Source organism: Nematolebias whitei, chromosome 19, assembly GCF_014905685.2.
Source record: "Nematolebias whitei isolate Nwh7 chromosome 19, NemWhi1, whole genome shotgun sequence".
Taxonomy (NCBI): Eukaryota; Metazoa; Chordata; class Actinopteri; order Cyprinodontiformes; family Rivulidae; genus Nematolebias; species Nematolebias whitei.
Window position 1 is genome coordinate 6,444,281 of NC_056516.1, and position 11,613 is coordinate 6,455,893.

The 11,613-nt window shown below is 40.1% G+C and overlaps 1 protein-coding gene across 1 annotated transcript in view; it reads right to left on the reverse strand.

Annotated features, from left to right (window-relative positions):
* The window catches only part of abcf1 (ATP-binding cassette, sub-family F (GCN20), member 1), a 112,522-nt gene extending 102,651 nt beyond the window's left edge, over positions 1 to 9,871 (reverse strand). Inside the window, exons 1-4 of the mRNA XM_037693217.1 lie at positions 9,780 to 9,871; positions 8,437 to 8,532; positions 7,799 to 7,921; positions 7,573 to 7,673 (exon numbers count right to left, since the gene is read on the reverse strand). Of these exons, the coding sequence (XP_037549145.1) occupies positions 7,573 to 7,673; positions 7,799 to 7,921; positions 8,437 to 8,532; positions 9,780 to 9,845 (386 nt within the window). The 5' untranslated portion in view covers positions 9,846 to 9,871. The remainder of the gene's footprint in view (positions 1 to 7,572; positions 7,674 to 7,798; positions 7,922 to 8,436; positions 8,533 to 9,779) is intronic.
* Positions 9,872 to 11,613: the final 1,742 nt, after the last annotated feature.

Here is an 11,613-nt window from a genome sequence, read left to right on the forward strand (position 1 = left end):
GTGTACACCCAAGTACTTGTAGCTGGAGACCACTTCCACCGCAGATCCTCTTATGTTCAGGGGGGTGTAGATGTTTTTGTTCCTTCTGAAGTCCACAATCATCTCCTTTGTCTTCTTCACATTGATGTGAAGGTTATTCTCTTTGCACCAGCTCTCCAGGTGTTCCACCTCTTGCCTGTAGCTGGACTCATCATTGTTTGTAATGCATCCCACCACCGCTGTATCATCTGCAAACTTTACAGTGTGACAGCCTGGATGGGTAGCTGCACAATCATATGTGAGCAGAGTAAACAGGAGGGGGCTCAACACACATCCCTGAGGAGGGATGTGTGTTGTCCTGAGGAGGGATGTGTGTTGTGCTAATGTGGTAATGGCCACAGGTTTTCAATAACAGCCCCTCCAGGTCGGTCCGAGCGGTGCACCGGCTCACAACTCCCGTTGGTTACCTGGTCCGGGCACGCGGGAATCTGGCGATGGAAACCATGACCACTGACTGAAGATACAGTGCGCAGAGCTTTAAGCTTCACCAGCTGCCCAGCACGTTTTCCCCAGCATCTGAAGCGATATCTCCGGGCATGGAGGTGAGGAGCCCAGCGGAGGTAAACTGGCACGTCCACCAGCAGGGGGGGGAGGTGGGGGGGTCCAGAGGTACGCTGATAATGGTCCAAATAAGCGACATCAGTGACAGAAAAACGAAGATCCAGAAGCTGTTGTCGGTCATACGTGAGGAGTGAATTTATGCCACAGATAAAAAACGAACAAAACAAAAATAATCTGAACACCATCAGCAGAGGTGGATTGCAAGCCATGCACACGGGCGCCATCTTACCGGAAGTCCACACACAGTATGTCTGGACTGCTCAAGTGGCGATTATAATTTTATTTTATTTAACCTTTATTTATACAGATAGTCTCATCGAGTCACAAGGACTCATTTTCAACAGAGAGAACTGTTTGGGAGCAGATGTGGGGGTTAAGGACCTTGCTCAAGGACCCAGACTGGGGCAAATGAGGGTGGAGGCAAGTGTGGGTGTTCATCTATCCCACCCACATTTTGATGTTGTTGGTCCGGGGAGTCGAGCCGGCGACTTTCTGATCACTGGCCCACCTTCTCTAACCTATGCACCACCACTTCCCACCTTATAAGGATTTTTTTGGTTTTGAAACCAGTGTTTGCTGTCAGGGTAATTTTGGTCGAGGTCAAGGTGTTTATTACTAACTAATGCTAAATGAATGTTGAACCATGTGCTGGATGATTTGAGGCTGCAGGGGCAGCCGGTACTACAAGCTCACCTCTGAGTGTGTGAGCTTGGAGGAGCTGATAACTGATATAAAAAACAATTCTCACATACCGCCCATGGCAGACTCTCATGACTGAGTTCCAAGCACAACTTTGTACATCAGTGTAAACCTGTTGTGACCGTCTGTCCTTGCAAGTACAACTCGCTTAAATAATCTTCTCCTGTCATCACGTGGCTCCTTTTAGTAATTAATAGTGGTGTAACAGTACATGTGGGTGTATTGAACAGTTTCAGTACGGCATGTTCGGTTTGGTCCACGTGCGTACCGTTTTGGTTATTTTTTCACTCATTAAATTTTATCAACGAGAGATTATGCACCATGGAACTAAAGTTCCTAAGCGTGTTTCAGCACAGCGCTATTATCTTGCAGCATGCGCAGCATTAGCTTCTCGTTGCAGTCTCCTGTTTGGGAACATTATGGCTTTCTTGTTAAAAGTCAAGTGAACAAATCCAAAGCTGTGTGTTGACATAGTTTCATGGAGATTGGATCTGCAGTAGGCAACACGTCTAACTAGTTAACAATTTGAAACAACATCATCCGAATGTGAACGTCTCTTCTACAAGGAAGAAAAGCAGCTTGTTGCACAGCAGCATTTATCAGGTAATGCTGATCGGTCCAGAGCAATAACACAAGCTGTAGGAGTTTTTATATATGGATCTACGTCCGTATTCTGTTGTTGATGCACCGGCTTTAATGATTAAAGTTCTTGAGCCCCGCTACGACATCCCATCACGTCAACACTTCAGCCAAAAAGTTGTAGCAACACTTTATGAAAAAACAAACTGATATTGTCAACAAGCCCTGGAGCCTTAAAGCCCTGCCACATGATGAAGATGATGAGCGAAAGATTCAACCACCTCATAACAGAGATGATGACCGTGCAAGAAGAGGCACTGTTATTTTATTATTATGATCCATTTAACTTTTTTTTAATTAAAATGATATTTTTAACTCTTTTTTTACCTCTGTGTTGTTTCGCAGTCTGAGGATGTCACAGAGAGAGAGACGAGTGTTTGTCATCTTCAGGAATCATCCACGAAATCATCTCCAGCTAAGAAGTCTGTGATGACTGAACTCTTTGGTGAACTTTTCCAGGGACAGGTGGGAACTAGCAAGTCCCTTCTGGAGCAGGTCCCAGAAGAGGTTGTGAGTACAGAGCTTCAGGGTGCCCTTCCCTTGAAGCCGACTCTTCTTTGATGGAAAGACAATGAGGACAAATACAGCCACGCACTCTATTCCTGCTACCTCTGTTGCTAGTGAGCAGTTTTCTCCACTGCTGAGATATTCACTGCAACTTTTGGCAGAAAATGCGGACAAGTTGGTCTGTTTGGCCAAAAACTTAAAACTTGATTAGTTAGATTGTAAACAGTCTGTTGCTGCTTATTGTTCTGGTTCTGACTGTTAATGTATTTATTAAGACTTTTCTTATTGCTAGTATAGTTTATTTATTGTAAAGAGTGCCTTTTAATTACAATATCCAAATAGGTAGCTTTTATTTATTTTTATACAAACATATAATTTACTTGACATATTTTCAAAATAAACATTTTCTAAGTCTTCATTTTGGCCTTTTTGTACCGAAAATGAACCGAAACGAGCCCTCTTTGAAACTGAACTGAACCGAAATGTGATTTTAGCGTACCATTACACCCCTAGTAAATAAGATGTAGTGAACTTGACCTGATGTCAAATCTGACCAGATGGACAGAAACTGTTATTTCATTGATCTGCATCCAGAAATACAGTTTGACCCATCCTGAGACTTTCTTTCTTGAATTAATCAAGTAGAAATGACAATTCTCTATGATCATTACTATTTTACAAATGTTTGATAATCAAATTGTGTTAGTTCAAACAATGTTTACAGGTTGAAGAGAACTACTCATTTTTATTTACATAAACAGTAAGTAATGATTTTTATTCCTCATTCAAAGAAGAAATCAGGGTAATATGCATTTCTTGATTTTTCTGTCTTCAATGAGCAAGTTTGTAAGTGTGTGTCAAAGTTCAGGTTTCGGTCAACTAAAAAGTTTACTGAAAAGAAATGTCATGTTTAACTTTTACAGCAGATACTAGGAGAAGAGACGCCACTGAGACTGGTTTTCTCCAATAATCTTTCTGTCTGTTTTAAACAATCCTTGACTTTCCATAACACCTTACATCACAAACCACACCTCTGTTCTGGTCCATCGACCAATCAAAAAGCTCTCAAATGACCCGTAAGTCGAACCCATTTAAATGTGGCGACTTCCCAGTTCAACAGTGGAGTTTTTCAGAGCTTGAAAGTTTTTCCTGGAGAAGAGTTCCAGACTTTAACTCTCTGAAGAGAGTTAAAGAGTTCAGAGTTCTTGGATGCTAACGCAGGCGTCCAGGATGCTTCTATTGGAATCCAGAATCCAGAGACGATTTTGGGAATTATAACTTCTGTTTGGATAACCTCACACGACTCCTAAAAGTATTTTAGCTGTTCTCAACGGAGACGCTGAAAGAGTCAAAAGAAGGACTTCACGCCGACCTGATCTATCATCAACCAGGTAAAAGTTCTATTTCGACCAAGCGTACCGTGGCCAAGCTGAGATCTGAAGGAGCGTGCACGTTTCTGGTCAAACAGATAAATTCCCTCACACATCTCTCTGTAAGATAAATCTCCATTTTCCATCTTAAACTCTCCTTTCTCCTAAAATCATTACAGATATTTTAGAAATGTCTGAAGCAAAGTTTCTCAATCACCGCCGTGTGATTGATGTCTGCTGTTCTGCTGAAAAGTGACAACAATCTCCGTATTGTTCCCACTTCCTGTGAAACTAGCCATGTTATTGTTTTCATATTTTGCCAAATTAATGTAAATGTTTGATGTTAAACTTTGATTCTGTAAATAAATGACCGCATTCATTTTGATGGGTCAAAGATAAATAACGTCTCTCGTTACATTTCTGTTAAACTCAATGCACGCATGCTACACAGTCAGAAAAATGAAGAACCCGTAAATGTATGAATATATCTCAGCATACTGTTCATACTACAAAGATGAACAGAGAATATTTTTATCCAACATTTGTGTGACAATGCAAGAACAGAATGGTACTCAAGTATCCAAAACAACTGAAAACTACATTACTATTTAGACCAAAAACCAAGACTTTGGAACGAGTTACTACCTCTGCTTGTGAGACAGGCCCCCTCCCTTTCGGTTTTCAAGTCCGGTTTAAAAACCAACTACTATTTGGTAGCTTTCAACACCAGATGATCTGTGTTTTGAACCTGTATGCTCCACACTGGTTAGTAGTCATTATCTGCATCGTTTTTATGTCCATTTCTGATTTACTTCATTTTGTACTTTGCTTTGTGTGTTATCTGTTGTTCTGTCTGTACAGCACTTTGGTTGGCCTTGTCGCTGTTTTAAGTGCTCTATAAATAAAATGGTATGGTATTTACTGTATAAGTGTTCTTGAACCAGAAATGTATATGCTAAACATTCAAAATAAGAAATATTGCAGGTCTTTATTACTAATAAGCTGTTCAGTGTCGAGGAAGTGTGTATATATATATATGCCTGGACTGTACTCTATTATGTTACTATATCAACAAGATACTGTTTACTGTTAAAAGGTCTTGATCCTAAAAAAATCTGCAGGACCAGATGAACTTCCACCTTATTTCTTAAGGCTGGCTGCTCATATCATCACAGTCCCTGTGACCCACATCTTTAACCTGTCCATAAGCAAAAACTCCATTCCAGACACTTGGAAAACAGCCTTTGTTCATCCTTTACTGAAGAGAAGTGACCCCAACTCACTGAACAACTATCGGCCAATCTTTAAACTCTGCATTTTAGCCAAGGTTCTAGAAAAACTGATAAACTCTCAAATCAAAAATTACCTGGACTCATTTAGCATCTTACCTCCCCATCAATCTGGTTTCAAGAAACAACACAGCACAACGACTGCTTCACTGAAGGTTCTTAATGACGTTGTTGAAGCACTGGATGCTAAGGATTATTGTGCTGCATTTTTCTTAGACCTGTCTAAAGCTTTTGACACTGTGGATCATAACATCTTGTGTTATAAGCTCTCAGAAATCGGTTTCTCAGATCACACCATTGGTTGGTTCTCTAACCATCTCTTAGATCGGAGCCAATGTGTTCAACATAATGGTACTTCCCCCAGTTATTTAACAGTCAACAATGGTGTACCACAAGGCTCAGTCTTGGAACCCACCCTCTTTACAATCTACATAGGTAATGTAGGTCAGAGCATCCTTGATGCATCCTTACATTTCTATGCTGATGACACAGTTGTTTATTGTCGAGCTAAAACAGTTGAAAAGGCTTTCCAGCTTTTGCAATTTGCATTTAACATCATCCAGGCTGATTTGTTCCGTCTCAAACTTGGTCTTAAATGCCGACAAAACCAAAGGGATGCTTTTTTCAAACAGGAAGTCAGTCCCAGCAGTTCTTCCTCTGATTTTATCCTCAAATGGTGTCCCGGTTGAATTTGTTGATTCCTATAAATATCTGGGAATCTTGGTCGACTCGCATCTCTCTTTTAAGCTCCATGTGGAAAACCTAGTAAAGAAACTGACAGTTAAACTGGGTTTCTTCTTCAGAAACAGATTCTGTCTAACCCTGAATGCTAGAAAACGCCTTGTATCTGTGACATTCCTTCCCTCCATTGACTACGGTGACATTATTTACATGAACGCTCCTACAAGCACCCTGCAGATGTTGGATGCGGTCTATCACGGTGCAATAAGATTCATACTGGCTGTGATTATCGTACCCACCACTGCACACTGTATTCTCTGGTTAACTGGACATCATTAACTTCACACAGACTTTCACTGGTACATTTTCATCTTTAAATCACTTCTTCGTCTGCTGCCTTCATATATCTCCACATGTCTCTGTGTGAGTACAGCTACAGCGTGCGCTCTCAGGACATTATTACCTGCAGTGTTCCCTCAGTGAGGACTGAACTAGGTAAAAGGGCCTTCTCCTACTCCGCTCCCGTTTCCTGGAGTATCTTGTAAAAAGATTTGAAACTCTCGACCTTGACCTCTCTAAGTGGCTTTAAGAATCTGTTGGACTCCTGGCAAGGATCAATGCAGACATGTTCCTGTTTTTAGTTTTCTACATTCACCTTAGAATCTAGCTTTTTTTGTTATTTTTTGCCATCTTACTTGTAAATAAATAAATCTGTATGCCTTTTTATAACTGTCTATTGTTGTAGCTGTTGTCCATTGTGGTCATAATTTTTTGCTGAAATCAGGTCTCTCTTGTAAATGAGTCCTCGAGGCTCAATGGGATTTACCTGTCTAAATAAAAGTTGAATGAAAAGATATATATCAATAATGTGACCACCTCCTGTGCTTTAAAATAAACTGAATTGAATTCACTTTACTGTCATTGTGATCTGAATGGTATGCTATTATGCCTTCCTGCATCTTGACTAGTTCTTCACAAAGGATTGTGCTATTAAAATTGATGAAATCTACACCTGATCGTTTGCGAATGAGTTTTGTTCTTCGACATTCAGCACATCATTTAGCCATTTAAAGTGGCAGGTGGACTCGTATACCCAGAGAGGAGCGGTTGTGTTTACACTGTAAACGTGTTTTTGGACTGAAGCTGTTGAAGAGAACCACTTCAGTTTTGTCTTCAGTCTTTATTATACGAAACAGAAGTTACAGAAAAGTAACTTTTGTTAGCCTAATGTCTGTTAGTGACCGAAAAAGCTTGGTTACTTGGGGCATACTGCTACTGTACGAGGCTCTCAAAGCTAGAAATACATATATTTTATCTGTGCAAATATAAGTTATGTTCAACAACGTGTACAGGCAAAGCTGTGGTAGGCTCATGCTGTCATAAACACTTGCATGTTTGTGACCTGGTAAATGAACCATCATGTGTGTATTTTGTCATACGGTGTATCCCTGAATCAGTCTCCTAACTCGGAATGGCAGATAAGATGCGTCACGTTGGGTGTTCTTCCTCTCCAGTTAAACAAAACGGGAGGAAACACTATGGATTACATTCCTACCAAGAACTTGTTGTAAGTCAATTTACCCCCAAAATCACCCCCCTCTCATCTGGGTGTCATTCTTTCCAGATAAAGCTCCTTGTTGGGTTAAACCGCAAAAGGCAGTTTCATAAAAAATCTAGAAAATGTTCAGTAATTTTAGCCCAACTGTACACCCACCACATTCATTTTCTCTTAGAAGCAGAGGTCTTGGTGCTTGTGTTTAAAGCCAGCAATAACAAAGTTTATTTACCCATTCGGTCCAACCAAACCATATCTTCTTCCCGCGACGATCAGAAGGTCAGCATTGATGAAAAGCTCCTTGCCGTGAGCAGATATGCTGAACCTCTCCAGCTTAAAGACACAACAAAATGTCATGCAACATTTTACAGACTGTTTTCAATTATGTTACTTAAAAACATCAATTAAAATAACTGAACAGGAAAAAACAGCTGCATATAAAACTCTTAATATGAAACCTTGATATCTGAGGCGTTTTCCAGCATAGCCTGTCTGGAGGACATCTCAGCCTGGGATATAGAGAAATCTCCTTCCAATGCACTCTCAGCTCGGACACTGGCTATCTGACGCTCAAACTCCCTCTGGAAACAAACAACAACAACAGTTGTTTAAAAAAAACACCACATCACCACATAGGGGCAGCTGTGGCTGAGTGGTTAGAGCAGTCGTCCTCCAATGCAAGAGTTGGGGGTTCGAATCCACCAGCAGTCACATGTTGAAGCGTCTCTGGGCAAGACACTGAACCCCTCATTGCCTCTGATGTGTGTCCCATCAGTGTATGAATGTGATAAAGCTCTGATTAGTCTCTTTAGAATGATTTGTTCAATTAGCTTTGTAGAGATCTAGTATAGAGCTGTATGAATGGGTAAATGAAGACACAGATTGTAGTGTAAAGCACTTTGAGCGTCTTGAAATAAAATAGAAAGGCGCTATATAAGTACAGTCTATTTACCATTTACATCCAATATTTATAACATTATACATAACATTGCAGCTGATTAGTGGAAAAAACACACAAATCAATGCTGACGACAGTCTAATGCTTACAACCATCCCTACAAACTAAAGATAAATAAAGTAAATGTACAGAAATTACCTCCTTCTTTTTCTTCTTCTTCTCCTTTTTGCTGAGATTAGCATATGGGTCATCTGGTACCTGCTTGGCCTGATCTGCGATTATGTCCTCGGCACTCTGTCAAGTTCAGACACAGAACGAGCGTCACAAGCAGGAAGACAATGGGTGTCCAAAGATCAAACTAAATATTAGCTTTAATATAAAACTTTCATCACGAGACAGTCACTTAATGCCAGCAGCACTATGTTCATCTTCACACAGACAGCTGTTCAATAATCAATAAACACTTGGTACAACCAACTGAATCACTTGTCTTCAACACGGCAGTAACACTTTGCTACCGTCTCTGAACTCAAAACAAATGGGATGAATGGACAGAAAATGAGCCCGACTAGTACCTCTCAACTTCTGGCGTTTAGCGTTAGCCATGCTGGGTCTCTACTCAGGTACCGTTTTCTCAGATTGTACATATACAGTATGCTGGCTGGCTTCACTATGAGTAGAGGGAAAGTGAATATCTTGTGTGATATTTGAACTTAAAGCATTGGTAATGAAAAGTGTATGCAACACTCCATCTAGAGATGATTCATTAAATGATCCTGTGAGGATCAGAAAGTATGGCCCCAACAAGCAAAGACCTTCTTTTCATTTTGACCTTGATTTGTGAAAGTGTACGTTTACCAACGCAGACATGTTCCTGTTTTTCCTGTTTTACATTGCTTTATAATGTAGATGTTTATGTTTCGTTTTTCATTACATTTCTTCTATTTACTTTCATTACATATGCTTTTATATGATTGTCTGTTGTTGTCTGTACGTCATCTGTGTTCTTTGTTAAAACAGGTCTCTCTTGTAAACGAGTCCTCAAGGCTCAATGAGACTAAAGTGTATAAAGGTTGAATGAAAAAAAAGACACACTGTAGAGTGATGATGCATACGTGCATAAAGTTTTGTTAAATTACCCTAAGTGGATCAGAAGTTACGGGTGGGACAAGTAAAAAAATGTATGCACGTACCTACAGAGACTACATCAGAATTTGTGCACTTTCGACGGGCGCTTAAAAAAAACTGTGTGGTGTGAAATCAATTACCATAAATATGATAAAAAAAAAGGTGCACAAGACAAAAAAAATAATTCCACTGAAATTTAACAACCAGTCTGGATAAAGATGGGACTTTAATCACCACCTTATCGTGGTGGAGGAGTCTGTGCCCCTGAATGAACCGAGGAGCTGTTGGACTGGTAGGGTCTCTCTCCCAAGGCAGACTGGTCCTAGGTGACAGATTTGATCTGGAGGGTCCAAGACTATAGTTCACCATTTGTGGACGCCTACTCTGAACTGTAGAACAGAAAGTAAACCTACCATCATTGTGTCGCCTCCATTATCATCTTCCTCCTCCTCCTCCTCCTCCTCCTCCTCATCATGCATGCTGTGTGATTGCTCATCTGCTTTTCCTTTCTAAGAGACCAAAAACAGGAAAACGTATTAAAAGGAACTAAATATCAAAACATACCTCACATCAAGTGAAACTGATGCAGCAAACACGTAATGCAGCAAAGTGACAACTTCTTTATGATAAACTTACAAATAAACAAACTGTAACTCTCTTTCTGTGTTAATCCAACATATACAACAGAGGAAATTACTGTTTACCACTTGTGACCGTCATTCAGGGGTTCATGGTTATGGTACCATACCATACCAGCTTTATTTATAGAGCACTCCCACAGGACCAAAGGGCATAATAAATACACGCATAATAAAATAATCAGACAAGAAAGAACGATTAAAATAATTAAAAGTCATTTCAGATAGTGTCAGAGGTCGGGGAGAAGAGATGGTTTTAAGAAGGGATTTAAAAACAGACAGGTAAGAGGCCTGTCTGATGTTCCACAGTTTAGGAGCTGCCACAGTAAAAGCACGGTCTCCTCTGAGCTTACACCCTCAGGAGCAGCTGATCACATGACCTGAGGGATGGACAGGGTGTGTACAGATGTAGCAACTCATACAGATGGGGCGGGGCAAGTCCATTAAGAGCTTTAAAAGAAAATAAAAATAATTTTATAATGAATCCTGGAATGTATGGGCAGCCAGTGCAGGGAAGCTAAAACAGGAGAAATGTGGTCAAACCTTTGTGTGCCAATTAAAAGTAGTGCAGCAGCGTTTTGTACCCTCTGAAGCTGACAGATACATGAATCACAGATTCCTGTATAGAGTGCATTACAGTAGTCCAGCCGAGTGGTCACAAAGGCGTGAACTACCGTTTTAAATGCTGCTTAGAAAGAATCAGCTTCACTTTAGCTGCCTCAGATGGAAAAAAATAGTTTTAACAACAGCTCTGACGTGGTTTTCTAATTTTAGTCCAGCATCGACTTTGACCCCCAAGTTTGTAATAATTGGCCTGATGTACTGGGCCAAGGAACCAACATCTACACTGGGAGTCTCAGTGGAGCTTCCAAAGATCATCTCCTCAGTCTTTCCCTCATTGAACTTTAAGAAGTTCACAGCCATCCAGGCTTTGATGTCCTCCCGACATGAAAACAGATGGGCCACAGAGTTAGTCCTTTTTCTTTAGCGGGACATATATCTGCGTATCATCCGCGTAACAACAAAAGGAGATCCCATAATTTCTAAAAATAGAGCAAAGAGGAAACAGGTAAATGAACTGCAAATGGTAAATGGACTGTACTTATATAGCGCCTTTCTATCTGATCAAGATACTCAAAGCGCTTTACACTACAATCTGTGTCCTCATTTACCCATTCATACAGCACTCTACAAGATCTCTACAAAGATAATTGAACAAATCATTCTAAAGAAACTAATCAGAGCTTTATCACATTCATACACTGATGGGACACACATCAGAGGCAACGAGGGTAAGGGTGGGCGATATGGCTCAAATATAATATTGTGATATTTCAGAACATTCTGACAATAACGATAAATTTCGTGATATAAAAAAAACAGAAATCATAGTTAATCATTTGATAAAATTAACCTAACATGTTGCTTATTATATAAAAACAAACAAAAAAAAACAAGGGTTAATTTTACTGAAATTACTTTATTTAGTATACAGTCTCCAAGTATTAAAAATAAAAAATAAAAATGATACTTCTGTTATTTAGATTGAAAAAGTCTGCACAAAATATAGATTTACCAATTGCTCTTGCCGAGGTCGGACGCTTTTCCC